The sequence below is a fragment of the Jatropha curcas genome, chromosome 4 (genome assembly GCF_041381405.1).
Source record: "Jatropha curcas cultivar XTBG-Jc1 chromosome 4, XTBG_Jcur_1.0, whole genome shotgun sequence".
NCBI lineage: Eukaryota > Viridiplantae > Streptophyta > Magnoliopsida > Malpighiales > Euphorbiaceae > Jatropha > Jatropha curcas.
The window spans coordinates 5,333,405-5,352,617 of record NC_143154.1 but is presented as its reverse complement, the minus strand read 5'-3'; the positions used below and the strand labels follow the sequence as shown (position 1 = coordinate 5,352,617).

General features: G+C 29.0%; 1 protein-coding gene and 1 non-coding gene across 2 annotated transcripts; one reads left to right on the top strand and one right to left on the bottom strand.

Moving 5' to 3' along the window:
- The first annotated feature begins 15,711 nt into the window (after positions 1-15,711).
- LOC149496757 (MLP-like protein 31) lies at positions 15,712-16,543 on the top strand. The gene is made up of 2 exons (XM_089720539.1): positions 15,712-15,951; positions 16,027-16,543. Exons 1-2 carry the CDS (start codon positions 15,765-15,767, stop codon positions 16,293-16,295), a joined length of 456 nt encoding a protein of 151 aa, XP_089576665.1. The 5' UTR covers positions 15,712-15,764; the 3' UTR covers positions 16,296-16,543.
- A 1,062-nt stretch (positions 16,544-17,605) lies between these two features.
- TRNAS-GCU (transfer RNA serine (anticodon GCU)) lies at positions 17,606-17,687 on the bottom strand. Its single transcript has one exon. It is a non-coding gene; the product is annotated as a tRNA-Ser (tRNA).
- Between the last annotated feature and the right edge of the window lie 1,526 nt (positions 17,688-19,213).

The window sequence follows — 19,213 nt, the reverse complement described above, 5'->3', positions numbered from 1 at the left end:
AAGGAACTTTGCAAATGGACTTGGACATTGTCCATTTTCATTAAATTTACCATAACATTCACCACCTCTATCAGATCTCACCACTTTAACCTTTCTATTTAACTGCCTTTCTACCTCATTAATGAATATCTCAAGGATATCCACTGATTGAGTCTTTTCATGCAGTAAATATACATAACTATACCGTGAGAAATCATCGATAAAGGTAATAAAATATTTTTCACCACCCCAAGAGGGAACATCAAAAGGGCCACATATATCAGTGTGTATAAGTTCAAGCAATTCACTACTTCTTGTGGCTGGATTCTTTAGTGTGTGTTTAGTTTGCTTACCTTTAATGCAATTTATACACACGTCCCAGTCAGTGAAATCCAATTGAGGTAAGATTCCACCTTTCACTAACCTCAAAATCCTTTCTTTGGATATGTGACCTAACCTTTGATGCCACAAGAAAGCAGAACATTCATTATGTGCACTATGTTTAATACCTATATTGTGTTCAACATTAAACAGGGATTCAATAAATTCAGCATCAAGATTCAAACAATACAAACCATCAATCAAAGTACCGGAACCATAATAGTACTTAAGTTTGTATAATGAAAAAATACCATTATAAATCTTAAAACTGAAACCAACATTATCCAACTTCCCTACAGAAACTAGATTTCTAGCACATTCAGGAACATAGAGACACTTTTCAAGATCCAGATAACAACCAGTGTCTAGGATCAATCTATAAGTCCCAATTCCTTCTATTCGTGCCTTCTTTCTGTTTCCCATGAATAGGAACTTTTCAGTTTCGTTTACGGGTTAGATCAAAAGAAATCCCTGTATAATATGAGACACATGAGTAGTTGCACCAGAATCTAACCACCAGGTATTATTAGGCACTTCAATAAGATTTGATTCAAAACATACTGAAACATAAAGTATATCTTTCTTTTCAAACCAAATCTTTCTTTTAGGACAGTCCTTCTTGAAGTGACCATTCTTCCTACAGAAGTAGCACTTCAATTCCTTACGGATTTGGCCCTTATTAACCTTCATTGGGGCACTGTCCCTTTTCTTGCGTTTCTTCCCTGATTTGTTGTTGCTGCTACTAGCTCCATTATGAAATGTGAGATTGATGGAGTGTTCCTTCAATTTCTTTAATCTCCCTTCCTCTTGTATTAACATGGCCTTGATTTCCTGAATGTTCCATTTTTCCTTAAGGGTGTTGTAATTCACCTGGAACTGACCAAACTCAAGAGGAAGTGAGTTAATAATAAATTGAACTAAAAAGGATTCACTCACATCCATTCCCATTGATTTCAGTTTGGCTGCCAAATTCTGCATGCCAATCACATGATCATGAATGGATTGTGACCAATCAAACTTCTCGGTCGTTAGCTCACTCATCAAGGATCCTACGATGGACTTGTCAGCTATGTCCGATTGGGAGTATTCCTTAATTTTCAGCATGTACTCTCTAGCATTGTCTGTTCTGGGCAATGATGACTTAACATTTTCAGCCATTGTCATCCTCATTAAGTTCAAGCTCAGTCTGTTAGACCGCTCCCAAGCCTCATAATGAGACTTGTTAGCTTCAGTGGTGGTCTCTGTAATGGCTGCTGGCTCTTTAGAGACTAATGCCAAATCCAAGTCCAGAACTCCTAACTAATAATGGATTTGTTCGGACCAATCAGCATAGTTCAATCCATTGAACTTAATCAACCCAGTGCCCATAGCAAACATGTTAAAAGAAGCTGCAACATTACACATATACTCATACGTTAATGCTTTGAGTAAACATAAAATGGATTCAAACCAATAACAATTTTAATTATGCATCTAGATTCACCTTTGGGTAATATTTAAATGCATAGCTTTAATCATTAATGATGCCAAGAAGAAAAATACTTTAATAGACTTTCATTGTGGAGCAACTTGTGAGCCTTTATGCAAGTCAGAGAGAAGCATGCCCGTGTTTCATCACAGCACGCCCGTGCTCCTTTCTGGAATCCAGTTATTTTTTTTTTATTCCATTCAACTATTCAATAATGCTCCATACAATATGCATGTTATCTTTGGATATACATTCATATTAATTAATACAATGATAAGTCTCTTTAATGTTATTGATTATAATTAATGGTCTACCTTTGGGTAATCTAACAAATTATAATCAATGAACTCAATTGTTCAATTTTTAACTTTCATGTCATATAATGGCATGACACAAATATGAACAATTGAAAACTGCATAATCAATGTCTAAAACAATCTAAACAAGGCCACTTTGGTGACTAACAAGTTTTCCATTCATTAAACATTGATTTATGCAAAACTTTTATGAGATTAAATTAAGATCTCAAAACTTTAACGACATAACCCTATAATAAATCATAACCATTCTCTATAAATAATAACAAAATAATTTATAAAGCATAAAGAAAACAAACAGTTTTCAAATTTCTATAATTTTGGCTTCGCTTATACCATACAAATCAATTTCACAATACGAAATTAATTTTCATTAATTAAGCCAAACAAAAAACTATCAAACAAATCTAGAACAGGTACAGACTCTGATACCACATGTTGAATAATCTTTAATATAGCCCAGATCTATTGTTCATAGAATTTGTTTGACAAGAATATACAATAATCGGAAGCGTACCTTGATCCATAACGGCATATCTATGTTATGGGTTACCTCGTTGCGGCAATTCGATTCTCACCGTAACAGTAGATCTGCGTTTCTTCACTCTGGGCTTTTGTCCATAAGTGTTCTCTTAATGGTCAGAGAATAATCAACAGCTGCAGGAGTTTCTTTTATGAGCTCCCTCAAACAAACTATTTCCGTATGTGTTTGAGGGAGCCGTCACACTCTCTTGTTTCTGTATTAACCCTAATCTGTTGATCCTTTATCTTTTATAAGGCAGAGGAAGGGTATTAAAACCCTAACTGGGTCTTATCCATTAAGCCTAATAACCATCATCTTGGGCCACCTTAATTAGAACCAGCCCTTTAATCACATGGGCCACATACAGATTATTAAATAATCTAACAAAATTAGCCACTCATCACGCAATTATTCATAAAAAACTTTACCTTTGCTTAATAAATAAGTATGAAAATTAATTTATTATTTTATGATGAAATCTCCATGACATGTCACTTATCACCCAATTAATAAATATCCTTACCATGACATGTCACTTAATAACTATAAATTTAGTTATAATTATTACAAGAATTGGCCAAAATTATCAAAAAGATCAAAGTTCAAGATTTTTTTCAGTCAATTTCAAGAAAAAAAAACCAAGCTTTTTTTAGTCATTTGAAATTATCAACACTCTTATTATAATAATCAAATATTAAAAGAAATCTAAAAATTTAATAAAATTATCAATATAGTAAAAGAGAGAAAACCAAATATTATATAATTAATCAATCGTAAATCCGCTTTAATTCCAAAAGTGATAGTATTATTTATAAAAGCCTCTTCAGCAATATTATTGTCTTACTTAAACTTGTTCTTTTCTTTAGAAGAATCAACATCAAATGCCTTAACACTAATTTTTCTTGAAAAATTTATACATGAATGTAAAATTTTATTGATCTTTGTTATTGAAATTTATTATATTTTAATTGTAAAGTTTAGCAAATTTTCAAGTTATAATCTCCTTTTCAAATTTTTTTTTTCCTTTATTTTGTGTCATGTAATTATTATTTTCAATTAATTCTTATTAAAATGAAATGACTTTTTGTCACGACCCGATTCCATGGGCCGGACCGGCACTAGGGCCCAGGTAAGCTTAAGGCCCCCGAGGCCCGTAGTAAGCCTGAAACACTAAAAATTTACCAGCTCAATATAATATTAAACATTCATCCCACATAATTATATTGTCTATGTTAAAACACGACTAATTGTATACAATTTCTACAACTGCGAAGTCACTAACTAATAGATATACATAGATTTTTATACATCTATATACATAGCAAAATATTTATTGGTCTAGGAAAAATTTTCTTTCTAGCTCTGCGACGAAGGAACATAGCTTAACCGAATTAAAGAGGAACTTACTTCCTGAAAAAAATTAAACAAGACATGTGAGCTTTCTAAGGAGTAACTATTATTGCACAACACACACATTCACACAAATGTATAAATATATATTTATCAATCTAGTCATCCGACTAGTTATATGCTCACGCAGCCAGTCACACAAATGGCATGTCACCAGCACTCACAAACAATATCATCTTCAAATAATCACATCACGTGGAAATTGGTCTGTGGCGTCACCGAAACCCCCGATGAGCCGTCCTCCCACATGGCCCATCCTCTCATAACGTGTGCACCAGGGAGCCGATCCCCCATACTGGCCGACCGGTCTAATCCTCACTTGACCAGCCCTCTCATTGTTTTTCCATTCTCTCTTTTCTTTTCCATACCAACAGGAGGCAACCCGGTCGTCTCCATCAAATCTAGATCATCAGGCGCTCACAACAGGAGGCCACCCTGTGGGCTGCAATCAAATCTAAATTATCAGGTGCGCCCAATAAAGAAGCCAACCTGTGGTTTTCCATATCATACAAATCACAACAGTAGGTACACACGGGGGTGCCGATCTCCCATTTACCCGGCCGACGGTCCAACCGTCCTCACAAATCCATGGTGGCCCACTTCATCCCAATTCCACACAAACAAAACACAGCAATATCACAACACAATTAATCAAACATTGCAGTCAAATGCAAACATATTGATCAATTAGACATTGTAATGCCATGCGCAATTAAACATCCAAAATCAATGCAAATAAATAAATAAATAATAGTATTGACAATAAACAACAATAATAAAATAAATAACAATAATAATGAAAATAAATAAATAAATATGTAAATAATGAAATGAATAATAAAGATAATAAATAATCAGAGCACCAGATTTATTATGTACCAAATTATAGAACTAATCTAAATAAACTTATTAATTATATTATTAATTAAAACTAATCTAAGTTCTATCGAAATTTCGGCAACATCTCCCCTAAAAATGGGATTATCTACCTGCTTAAATATCAACAATGTTATATCCATCAACCATTACACACACAGCCCATCCATCGGGCAATCAAACAAATTAATTTCCCTTTCTCCGTCCAAAATAATCACATCAATATTTAATCGTCAATGACAAACTTCAACTTATTATATAAAAGTAAATAAATAAATAAGCAGATAAGTGAAAAATAGCTATTTGTTTAACATCAATTCTACTAGTTAAAACTATCCAACTGTATACTGTTAACAATCATATACACCTATAACTTATATATTCCTTGTCATAATTAACTGGGGTCTCAAGATTCAGTTTATTGACCTGTAAATCATTATCCTCACCAAACAAAACCATATGTACTAACTCATTTAACCGTGTGTCAATTATAATTAAAAATTTTTACACATCAAAATAGTAAGAAAATCTTAAAAGTACACTCGTTATATATATTTGTCCTTCTAAAACAACACAAGATCTCAAGGTAGTTGCTGCCGATATACAAAAATTCAGAGTTCTCCTATGCTGAAATCATAGATTACCCACCAATTAACCAATCCCTTGCAAAAATTAAACTTACAACCCCATATGTACTATATCCAGCAATACTTTATAGGAATAATTAAAAATAGTTGCTGCCATTTCAAGAAAATTCTCATTTTTGTTCTATCTCGATCATTAAACCTTTACATTAACAACAAGTTATGAAAGACATAGTTCTACCACCAAATATGGACTTAACTCAACAAAAACTATAATCTTCTTTAGCTAGAGGCTGCCACTTTAAATTCAATACTCAATTCTAATCTAAAGCTACATGACTCACTTCAAAACACGCACTAGAATGTGTTTTAATTATAGTTAGTAAATAAAATCAACCTTTTCCTAAAATTTGCATAAATAAAATATATAAGGATTTAATCCTTACTCTAGCTTGGCTAATACATGAAATTCCATATCCTAGCACAAAGAATTCACAAATGATGCAAAAAGGAACTTAGAGAATGAACTTAACTAGCTGTAAAACGAGCTGAAAATTGGAATTTTTCAGTTAAAATGATCGAAATTTGCTCTACTACCCAAAATCTGATTCTGCTGGCATTAGCTTGGCTGGAGCTGAAGAGGATCGTGGTCGGTGAGGTCGCTAGAGGGAATGGAAGAGCTCAACCGGTCGATCCTTGGCTGGTTTCGCTGGAGGAGCAGAGAAACGATGAGTCGATTATCCCAAACGCAGCAAATCGCGATCTTAGCTCATCGTTTTACTGTGCCAACCGGAAACAGAAGAGAGAATGCGAGAAAGGAAGAGACCGAAGCTTCATCGCTGGTCGCTGGTATTGGAGTCGTTAGAAAATCAAGTGACCTGCGACGTGATTTTCCGATCGGACGAAATCGCAGGTTCCCTGCGATAGCTGCGCTCGCCAAAGACCAAAGGAGAGAGAGAGGAAGAGAGGCTGGAATCCGCTGTGGCGTGGAGGCGACGGCAAGGCGTGGCGCTGGTCTCCGGTGATCGAAACACGAGAGGAGAAGAGGGCCAGGTGAGGTCGCGCGCCGAAGAAGAGGAGAAGAAAAGAAAAAGAAAAAAGAAAAAAGAAAAAAGAAAAAAAAAGAGGAAGCGTTTCTAGAGGGTTCAAGGCCATTCCGGTTCGATTCGAACCGGTTTGGTCCAAATCAATGGTTTGATCCGATTTAACTGTTCTTAAATCGAAAATTCCGACGATATACTTGGGCTTGGGCCCAACTCGCAAAATTTTGGACTCAAAGTTAAGATTGTTTGGTGTTTATAGCCCAAATAGTCGAAAATCAAAATTTTTGATTTAAAAAAAATTCGAAAGTTTCAAAAATAAAAATTCGGGGTATTACACTTTTTTTTAGCATAACATTGATTGTTTGTCATTAATTATTATAATATATCATTGAAAATAAAAATATTATAATTAAAATTCATAAAATATTTAACCATATTTATTAAGTTAAATTTGAATATTTCAAATTATAAAATTATTTATTGATCAAGAAAATATAGAAATATTAGAAATTAATTTTAATAAAAAGCTGAACCTACTGTTAAGTCGTATATGAACTCACCACTAGGCTATCTTGGTATTCATATAATAATCTTGACTAAAATTGATAACTTAACAAACTTTGGCCTAATGACTAAAAAAACCCTAAACTTTGGCATTTTAATAATTTTGGCCAATTCTTTTGATGATTATACTTTGCAAATTTACAGTCAGTAAATGACATATCATTGGGAAGGTCTCACTATCGACCACATCAGTATAGTAGTAATGGTTAATAGGCGGATGCCACAATTGTTACGAAAAAATTACTTCGCGGTATCAATTGTAGCGATTAAAAGAATTGGCCAAAATTGTTAAAAATATCAAAGTTCAAATTTTTTTAGTCATTACACTTAAATTAAACAACCAATAATCCCCTTTAGGCATGTTATTGAATGAAAAACTTAGAGACTAATTATAAACAAACTCAATATGCAAAACTCATTTTTTTTTTTAAATCAAAATTGAATATTGATAATATTGATTGTAAGCTATACACATGATTATCAAAATCAATAATCAAATAGATAAAAATATTATGAGCAAATACAAAAATATGAGTTCTGAACTTTTATGGTTTTCTTCTAATGAGAGTCCAGACATATCATTATAAAATCTCATTTAGGTAGATAATATAATATATAAATAGGATTCTTCAGTTTTAGAGGCAAAGAAGCACATAAACTCATAGGAAAAGAAAATATATCCAATTTGGATAGACAGATTCTCAAACTATAATTCTAAATTTTAAATTATTACACATAATAATTCTAATCCTAAATTATTACACGTAATAATTTACTTTGAGTAAATTATTATACATAATAAGTTAGATAACTCATATACATCATGTAAACAAGAACTTATGAATATTTACAAAAGAGTCAATTTGGTGACAATATTTTGTATTGATCTACAAATTCTTATATAAGATATGACAATAATGCTTATAAAATTTAATAATTATTGAGATTTCTTGACTTAAATAATTATAAAATTTAATAATTATCGAGATTTCATGTGTCATAATCTTTCTATAAGGCTTTCACTTTGGCATCTTTTTCCAAGACATGACGTGACATTTTTTTTTAATTGGCCTCCACTTAGTATGTAATGCCATTAATTAATCAAATACAAAATCATAAATATCAAGACATAATAATCAATAGCATATGACACAACGAATGTGAAGTTTGTGATTCATTTATCAATCAATTATCATAAAATTAAAAGGAATATTTTTTTTTTTCATATTATAAAATTAACATGCAAGTCTAATATTAAAAAAAAAATTATAAAATTTATTTATGCTAGTTATTTGTTTGTTCAAGTTTTCTCCATATATGTATAGGAAATTAGGAATTAGTTAAATAAAACTATGTTCAACAATTGCTTTTTAAGTAGTTTTTTGTCAAAACGCTAAGCACTATTTCTATAGTGTTTGATAATATAACATTTAAACTAGCTTTTAGAGGTTAAGATAATGTTTTATAAAAAAAGTTAACCTATATAACGTTTAACTTTTACCGTTTTATAAAAAACTACTCAAACAGCTAATAGTTAAATCCTACTGAAACAGTTACCAAAACATATGTAAAGTTTGGGGTTCTTTTATTGATCCAGAAATATTATTGTTTTGTTCTTTTTTTTCCCACGGTCAGAAATACTCTTATTTGAACCTATTAACATACAATAATGAAATATATTAAAATAATAACATTAGTCTTCTAAATCAACTCAAATTAATAGATGATATAGGACTCGTAATCCTTAACTTCGTAAAATTATCCTGAATCCGGTATATATACTTCAAATTTATTCCATGAAGGAGTTAATTCACAATTTACAATATCTCAAATTCTGAGAAGTTTAACGGAACCAAAACATTGTAATTAATTTGATATAGAGGTAAACCCATATACTAGATATAAATACAGATAAATCTTTCCCTACATTATGGTACCACTTAACTTGATAAAATAAAATAATATAATATAACATAGATAAATAAATAAACAAAAGACTTTTTCTAAAAAATATTGATAATATTAATATCAGACATGAATTAGCAGTTAAGATTTATTAGGGACTGATTTGACACCCTTTAGAAACCTTTCAATGTGGTATTAAATTTTGGTTATTATTTCCTATTAAGCCTTAATAAATTGACTTTTGAACTATCATTTAACACCATTTTGAAAAAATTAATAGTGAAATCCTCCGATTTGATTGATTTATACACTTGACCTAAAATTTTAATCAATAACTAATAATTGTTAGAATTACGTATTTCCAACTGATATCATTGTCGTTATCATTTTGAAACATTTTCGTATTAACTATTGATTTATATTATATTTAAATTATATAAAATTTAATCCGAATGGGGTAGCGCAGTGGCAAAGAGTACTTGTAGAGTAATCACTATAACTTATATCATGGGTTCGATCTCCTGCAACGCAAACTCTCTCTGGCCAGCCCTTTCACCTTCAAGGGCGGAAAGGAATTAATCAGGTATATGGACCGTTAAACGGATATGGACCGCAATACCTCGTGCAAGTATTAAAAAAAAATTATATTAAACTTATAAAAATAATTGAGACCAATTTCTTTTTCAATTTAAAAATTTCATGTGATTATTTTACTTATAATTATTTTAAATAATAAATAATCATTAAAAATTATTATAAAAATAATATAACTAATAATTTTATTATACCATACATTAAAATTAGTATTTTTTTTTCATGGTTTAATGGTTTTAGATGGTAAAACTCTATTAGCCGAGTTAAGAGAAATTCATTTGCTTTTGTTAAGAAATCTGTGGATCAAGTTGCTCGTGTCATTGCAATGGCATCTGTTTCTATAGCTGATTTCCAGTGGAAGGTATGGCTTCCTTCTTTATTGTATGACGTCTTAGCTTTTGATTCCAATAATATGAGCTAGAGCTCAAGTATTTCTTTCAAAAAACAAAATAAACATTCAAATTATAAATAATTTGAATAATTTACAATTGTAAATTATATATATATATATATATATATATATATATTTCTCAAATTGTAAATTTTTTTTTTTTTTTTTGAAAATGCAAATTGGGTTATATATTAATAGAATCAAAAGCCAAAGCATCCAAAATAATAGTTGAAGAGAATAACTCCACTATTGTAAATAATTGTTTAAGAGGCAGTGTAGACAAAATAATTAAACTTCAAAACTTAATATAAAATTATATAACCTAATGTGTCAAACACTTAACACAATAAATTGAACTGCTTCTGAGAAATATTAAAATAGTCTTCAGTATCATTCAAAGGGAGAAACTAGGGTACAAAACTGAAATTTTCTGTGCCAATGCAAAATTTCTTCCTACCATTAGATTTAAACTAATTAAATATAAATCGTTAGATATAAAATTAATTAAATGACTTACTACCTGTAGAATAGGTAATCAAAAAGTAGGATATTTCTTTTTTTATTATTAAATATATAAGTTACTATTTAATAGTGTAAATTGAAAAAGAAACTCTTTTCAACACAACTATAAAAAAATAAAAATTTCAAAAATAAATAATTATCTAATAAATAAACTATTGAAAATTATAAAATAATAATAAATTTTTAACTTGTCTTATTGTTAAAACATTTATCATGTATTTATGTAATTGAAATCATATTATATATACATGACACTAAAATATTTCTAAATTAAGGAAAATTATTAAATCAAACTCATTTTTTTAAATAAAATTTATTTGGTTTTAAAGTTCATATAACATAAAAGATTCATATAGCACGAAATTTACAACCTTTAATTTGTAAACTGAAATTTATATTTTGTACTTAATATATTTTTACAAATTTTTCATAATAAATCTTATATTATTTAAGCCCATAATAATTATTTTTTATTTATTTTATAAACTTCGAGATTCTAATTAAGTTACTTAAAATTAAAATTTTACTTGAAAATAATATGTTATATATTTTTTGTCCTTCATATAATACAATATCACAAAATAATTTAATATTGATAAATTGTGTATACATATGTACACTTGCCAAGTGTACGTTTATATTAAAAATATTTTATATTTTTTTATAATATGTTTATCATATTTTTTTATAATATGTTAAACGATAGAAGATAAATAAAAAGATAAAGTTTAAAAATATATAGAAAAAAACAGAATAACAATTTACGTAGCCTACTGTAACAAGTTTTTCTAGACACGTGTCAATTATTATAGAATATTTTGTATCAATACAGAATTATTGCAACCTGTATACTAATAAAAGTCTCATTCAAAATAATAATTTAATTGCTCAATATGGATAAAAAATTAAAAAATATATATTATTGCATAAATTTCACACGATTGTAACCAAATAAATTTTAAGAATGACACTATTATGACATGTAGATCAACCTAATGCAACAATAATGTTGGTTAATTTAAAATATTATTCCAAGTAATATAATGTGCAATAGGTTATTTTTTTATCCACGTAGTCATCTATTAATCGATTACTGACATCTCACTTTAATTTTTAAATTATAATTATTAAATTTTATTTATTTATAATTAATTTCCGTAAATTTAGAACTCATTGATCAGTATCTTTAACTGTATGAGTTACTTAAAAAATAATAGCTAGATGGAAGTTAACCTAGATGTGGATATCTGTAATAGTTTATAGATATTGAGTGATTTTATATTCTCTTAATAGAATTGTGTGTTTTGATTGTTGGTTACCGTGATCGAGACTTCAAATATTTAAGTTTATGTACATTTTTTTTACCCTTTAGTATTGCTGCCTTATTTTTTTTTATTAAAATTTGATATATTAAACTTTTATATGGGTGGTACAAAGTCTTCAAAAAAATAAAATTAGATACAATATTGCAAAACACTTTTTCTCCTATTTGAAAATCGATTAGTTTTAACCTGAAAAATTAAACTATTCTGCTAAGATCATTTTCAATCAAAATATTTTAATTTTCTATATTTATATTTCTAATTCTTATATAAATATTATAATTTACTTAATTTACATTCACATGAACTGCAAGTTTTTTTTTTTTTTTTTTAAAAAAGCTCATTATCGATAAATTTCTTTTATATACGCACCAGATAATAAGGGCTTGATGTAGATCTTACCAAATCATAAACTCTATTACATAGACTATATATAAACGTAGAAATGGGGAGAGTATACTGAGATTTTCGATAATGCTTTTAATGAAATTTAGAATATGCCAAAATAGTTTTAGTCATAGCAAATTAGAAAATTACATCTTATTAGTGTATTAGATATATTTGTAAAAGTTATTTTTTAAATAAATACATATAAATAATAAGCATTTCAAAATTTTAATTTTTATCTTTTTAAAATTTATTTTTAATAAATATATATAATAATGAGACATTTGAAAATTTTTATATTTTATTTTTTACACTTTTGATTCTATTTGAATTATAATTTAAAATATTTTATTTTGGGGAGAAATAAGAAAGAAAAATTTTTTTATTAATATTTTTTTTCTTTATATTTGTATGGTTTGATTGGATATATTTTTTTAAAAATAGATTTTTGTTATGAAATAAGTGATGTTCTATACAGGCTAGAAGTCTGTATTTTTAATTATTGCGAACTCTATCATCCTGATTTGTATAAGATTTTATTAGGATTCCACTTATGTAACTATATATATATGTGGCTTCTCATTAATAATAATAACACTCATATCCTCCCATATTTTGCTCTCTATTCTCCCTTTATTCCTCTCCCTATTTTTTTATTATTTTATTATACGTTATTAGTACGATTACTTCTACCACTTGATCAAACCGCTCAAAGAAAGAATAATCATTGTTTGCAATAATGAAATTTAAAGTTGATGTGATTGGATTTGTTTACACTCGAAAGATTAGTTTATACTCTTTCATCCATCAAAAAGGTACAAAGACCCAAAGATCACATGAATGGAAATATTATTGCAAGATTATAACATTGTAAGTTATTTTGATTTTGCAACATTAAGATTATTATTTTGTTATTATAATTATTATTATATATTGGCATATATTATTATTACCAATTTTCAGAATTGATAGATTTATTTTTAAATATAATTAAGATATTGTCGTTACTATATTTGGAGCTATATTAGCTCTTCATCTAGATTGTCAATGATATTTATAACTTGAATATGCTCCTGAAATAGCAATATCGGGAGAAAATTTTTAAGATATGTTTTGGATTTCTTTCATATCCGTTTATCATTGAGCAAAATAAAAAAATCTTAATCATGAAGCCCATTCAACTCGATCTGCTCCATTCCTTGAAGTATATGAAACCATATATAATAATGGGCGTGGGATAGTGAAACCCGCCTAACTAGACATGAAATATTCCTTGAAGCGAATGCAATAAATGGACATGGGCGTGAATAATGACAAAGATATACTTGTCATTAGAAATATTAATAAGGTCACAGTTCAAGTAATGATCCTAACAATTATAGTGACACATAATTAAGAAAAAATTTTATCATCAGAAGTAGTGTAAATAATGTGGCATATATGGATATTGGTTATATACTTATTGTACTCCAAAAATGGAAAGACAAATTTGGCTTTTGTTTACACTCGAAAGATTAGTTTATACTCTTTCATCCATCAAAAAGGTACAACGACCAAAAGCTCACATGAATGGATATATTATTGCAAGATTATAACACTGTAAGTTATTTTGATTTTGCAACATTAAGATTATTATTTGTTATTATAATTGTTATTATATATTGGCATATATTATTATTACCAATTTTGAGAATTGATTGACTTATTTTTAAATATAATTAAGATATTGTCGTTATTATATTTGGAGCTATATTAGCTCTTGATCTAGATTGTCAATGATATTTATAACTTGAATATGCTCCTGAAGTAGCAATATCGGGAGAAAAGTTTTAAGATATGTTTTGGATTTATTTCATATCCTTTTATCATTGAGCAAAATAAAGAGATCTTAATCATGAGCCCATCCAACTGGATCTGCTCCATTCCTTGAAGTATATGGAACCATATATAATAATGGGCGGATAGTGAAACCCGCCTAACTAGACATGAAATATTCCCTGAAGCGAATGCAACAAATGGACATGGGCGTGAATAATGACAAAGATATACTTGTCATTGGGAATATTAATAAGGTCATAGTTCAAGAAATGATCTTGACAATTATAGTGACACATAATTAAGAATAAATTTTATCATCAGAAGTAGTGCAAATAATGTAGCATATATGGATATTGGTTATATACTTATTGTACACCAAAAAATGGAAAGACAAATTTGGCTTTGGTAGTAAAAGAATATTTGAAGGCTCCAAAACAGCAATTATTACTACCTAAAGGAATAAATTTTATGTATAATGCATTATTCCAAATATTTTCATTAAAATCCGTATAGATAATGATTTAAATAGATATGGTTGTAAATCAGAAGTTTGCAAATCCTTGTACTTTATTATTTGGCATGATTGGTTGAACCATCTCAATGAATGACGATGCGAGAAGAAACTTTAAATCCTTATATGAATATTTATTGAAAAACCAGAAGTTTCTTCAACTGTAATGAATTTTTCATATTTAGTTGTTCTCAAAGCAAATTAATTATTGAGCAATCACCAAGTAGAGTTCAAAAGAACTGCTTGCATTTTCTAGAATATATAAAGTGAAATTATTGATCAATTCACCTCTCGACCATAGTTATTAAGGGGAGGGCTACCTCTATTGTGTAGAACGTAGTGTTATTTCGGCCATAAAAGTCTTCCAATGAATTAAAAAAATGTTTTTTCCACCTAACATTCAAATGTTAATATTCTGAATATTTTTAATTATTTCGAGTTAATGTTTGGTGAAAATTAAAGGTTTCATCATTTAATTACTAGGCAGGCAGACTCAACTTTATATTTATTTGGATTAAAGAGAAAAGAAAGAGAAGAGTTATTTTTGAAAACAATTTTTAGATGGAGGATAACTTGGAAATGAAAATATAATTATCAGAATTATATAAAACACAAGAAATTTAATCTATAAACGCAAGAATTATATAAAACATATCTGGCAACTGGGCAAGTATAATTATCAGAATTACACATGAAACTCTATAAAACACAGGCATTCACATTCAGAATATATAGTTCATGTGATTTACTAATATTGTAAACATTTTTACCTATGCATTTTGGTTCAGTTGGCAATACAGATTGGATATGTAAGAAGAGCTTTCAAGTTCGATCCCCACCAAACATATTTGCAGAGAGAGGGGAAGAGTTTTAAGTATAACTAAGACCCGAGCCGAATGAGGCCGTAACGGGGTAATACCGATTATTTTTCTTCAATTCATGAATGATAATATTTAACAATAAACTGAACCAACATTATTTTAATATCATGAAAATCACATACCAACTAACAATAAATTGAACTGTACCTTTCAATAATTGACTTTACACATATTACCTACGTCATCTTGCTATCGACATCAACTCTTGCCCATTATAAAGGCACGTAAAGGCTTTAGCATTTCCTTCATTTTCCATTGATAAGTTGCTTAGTTTGCAAATTTGAAAAAATGTCTCTTACCGGTAAGCTCGAAGCAGATGTGGAAATCAAAGCCTCTGCGGACAAGTTTCATGATGTGTTTGGGTCCAGACCCCATCACCTAAAACATGCTACTCCTCACAACGTACAAGGTTGTGAATTGCATGATGGTGAATTTGGAAAAGAAGGCAGCGTTGTCTGCTGGAATTATGTTCATGGTAAGGCTCCACCCTTTTTTTCTATCTTAAATACATGATTTTCTTTTTTAATTTTTTTCCTAAAAATTCGAACAGATGGAGTCCCTAAAGTTGCGAAAGATATTGTTGAAAAGATAGACAACGTGAACTTATTTACTACCTACAAAGTTATTGAAGGAGATATACTGAAGGAATATAAGAGTTTCAAATTCACTGTTAAAGCTACACCAAAGGACACTGGCAGTGTAGTGCGCTGGACACTAGACTATGAGAAGCTGAATAAAAATATTCCAGACCCACACTCTATCCTTCAATTGCTGATTGAGATCTCCAAAGATATTGATGCCCATCTTACCAAACCATGAACTCCTAGCCTTATCCATCAATAAACTGTTTGCTTCCCATATATTATTATTATTATTATTATATGTATGTGTTTAAGCCTACAGTGCAATATGTAATAAATAAAGAAAAAAAAGGGTCTGGATTTTATTAATCCTTAGATCCTTTGGTACTATATATATATATATATGTAAACTTTTATTGTATGTGGTTTTTCTTGATGTAATAATGGATGTGAGTTTTACTAAGGATATCAAAATATATATATGTCTCCAGTTATAAAGAAATATAGACAGCCTATTCTTTAGATCACACTGAGTGGAACATAAGCAATGAACTATTTCATACCACTTTGGTAAGAGAGGAATATGGATGAATCCGTACAACTTAAAGTCTATTCAATCACACTGATTATGGATGAAGACGCACAGATAGGCAAAGAGATGGGACAAAGAGATTAGGTTTTGATTAGTTATCACCTTCATTTTACCTTTTTTTTTTTTTAATTTATCTCTATAAATTTCAACATTTTTAATCCATACTACTCAACACATGTCTATCTATTAATTTTTACTCTAATAATTAAAAATCACAGCTATATTTTTTTTACTATTGATATATCATTATAATATTTTTTTTAATAGTATAATAAAAAAAAATCTCATTCAAGAATCTATAAATTATGTATATTCTTCCAATATTACTTTACTTTAATATTTTTTTTAAAAATATGCATAACACAAGATATTGCTAAAACTGAAGAATCTAGTAGCATAACGGAAAATATATAAAAAAAATTGATATATTTTTAAAAACATATAGATGGATTACATGTATTTTGTGAACCATAAAAAACGTAATGTAATTTTTCTTAACTTTAATGCATAACCACACATGTTTGAATATTATCTTACCAATTATTAAATTTTGAAAATTATAAATATCGTTATACATATATATTTGGAGTAGAACCGTTGAGTTTTGTTGGATGTGAACATGATACTTCCTCCTCTCTAATATTTGAGTATTTATATTTAACTAATCTCAAGAAAAAATTTTAGATTTTGAATAAAAAAAATATGATTCTCATTAAAAAATTCTCTAAGTTAATATATTTTCTCTATTTCAATAATGGCATATAAATAGAATATATATATATATATATATATATTGAAAGGACATATAAATGGTATATTAGCATTTCCTTTCAACTTTATTGCATGAATAAACTTTTGAATCTAGGGTTACTAACAAATTGAGTAATTGATGAAAATTTACCTATGAAACGTTAATAATACAAAATTTCAAATTGTTTAAATAAAAATACAATTTGCGTCGCCTGAGAGATTCGAACTCTCGCGGGGAAACCCCATGTACTTAGCAGGCACACGCCTTAACCACTCGGCCAAAGCGACAGTTGTTTATAAGTGAAATATAGATGTTAATATATTATTTTGGTAACAGGCATAAATAACATGAACTCTAGATTGACTTGCCTATTCCGAATTATAGAGGTTTCAGCCAGGTCATAAAAATATTAATTTTTTTTTTTTTGTTGAAATGAATGTATTTCCAACCATACAATAGAACAAATATATAAGATGAACAATTTTTAAAAAATTATTATTTTTATTGGTTTCATTTATGGGTGGAGGCATGAACTTGATTTTGATTTAGACAAGTACAATTTATCAAGTCGGAATGATGACTCGATCTAGGATTAAGAGCTAAATGCAATTCTTAAAATTAATTAGTTCAAATTTGTTAAAAATCAATATTGGCTCTCAGAAATTTTAAGGCAAACCTGAGATGTCACTATGACATACAGTAGAAAAATTGCGCCTCTTTCAACCTCTTCAGTTTGACATCATTTGCTGGGAAGGGTTCCTGTTGGGTATCTGTACGTTTTCTCCCTTTTTTTTTTTTTTTTTTTTTTTTTTTTTTTTTTTTTTTTTTTACATCATGACTATTTCAATAATGATCTTGTCTTTAAGGGTGAGCAAACTTTGGAAAAAACCAAAAACCGAACCGAACCAAATTATTTTCGATTTTTGGTTCTATTATTCGGTCTTCGGATTCAGTTTCGCTTAGAATATTTTGGAATAATCAATCCAAATTATTTTCAATTTTTGGTTCTATTATTCGGTTTTCGGATTCAGTTTCGGTTAGAATATTTTGGAATAATCAATCCAAATTATTTTCGATTTTTGGTTCTATTATTCGGTCTTCGGATTCAGTTTCGGTTAGAAATTTCCATATTTTTGGTTTTCAATCTTTGGATTGATTATTCCAAAATATTTATATTCTGAATAAAACTGAACCATTTGACCGAATCAATGTCTACCAAATCGAACCGATCAATTTGGTTTGATTTTTGAAATTATTCTGGTTTAATTCAGATTAAAAGAACCGTGTTCAGTTTTTACAGTTTGATTCGGTTTGGTTCGGAACCAAACCGCCGGTTTGCACATCCCTATTTATCTTCCACCATCATACTTCTCATTTACCATGGAATTTAACCATCAAGACTACATTTTCAGATGTTGATTAGGAAAAAAAAAAAAAAAGAAAAAAAAAAAAAAAAAAAAAAAAAAAAACAAGTTTTCCTCAAATTCAAGAAAATAAGAGTCTCTGACTCAAGTAAATGATATATTTGCAGAGTTCCAAGTCTCTGAGAATCACTCAAAATCAAACAAGCTTATATATTTGCAGTATTTTTCTTTTCTTTTCCCATTACGCAATTGGAATTCTTGATGAACAATTGAAACCTTAGCCCCGTTAAATAAATAAAAGCGTCAACATAACTATTGTAAATCCACTCCTTTAATATTTGCTATAATAGAGGTGTAAATGAGCCGAGCTGCCTGGCCAACTGCTCAAATTCGGCTCGAAAAGAGGCCAAAAAAGCTCGATTTGAATCGAGTTCAAACTCGAGCTTGCT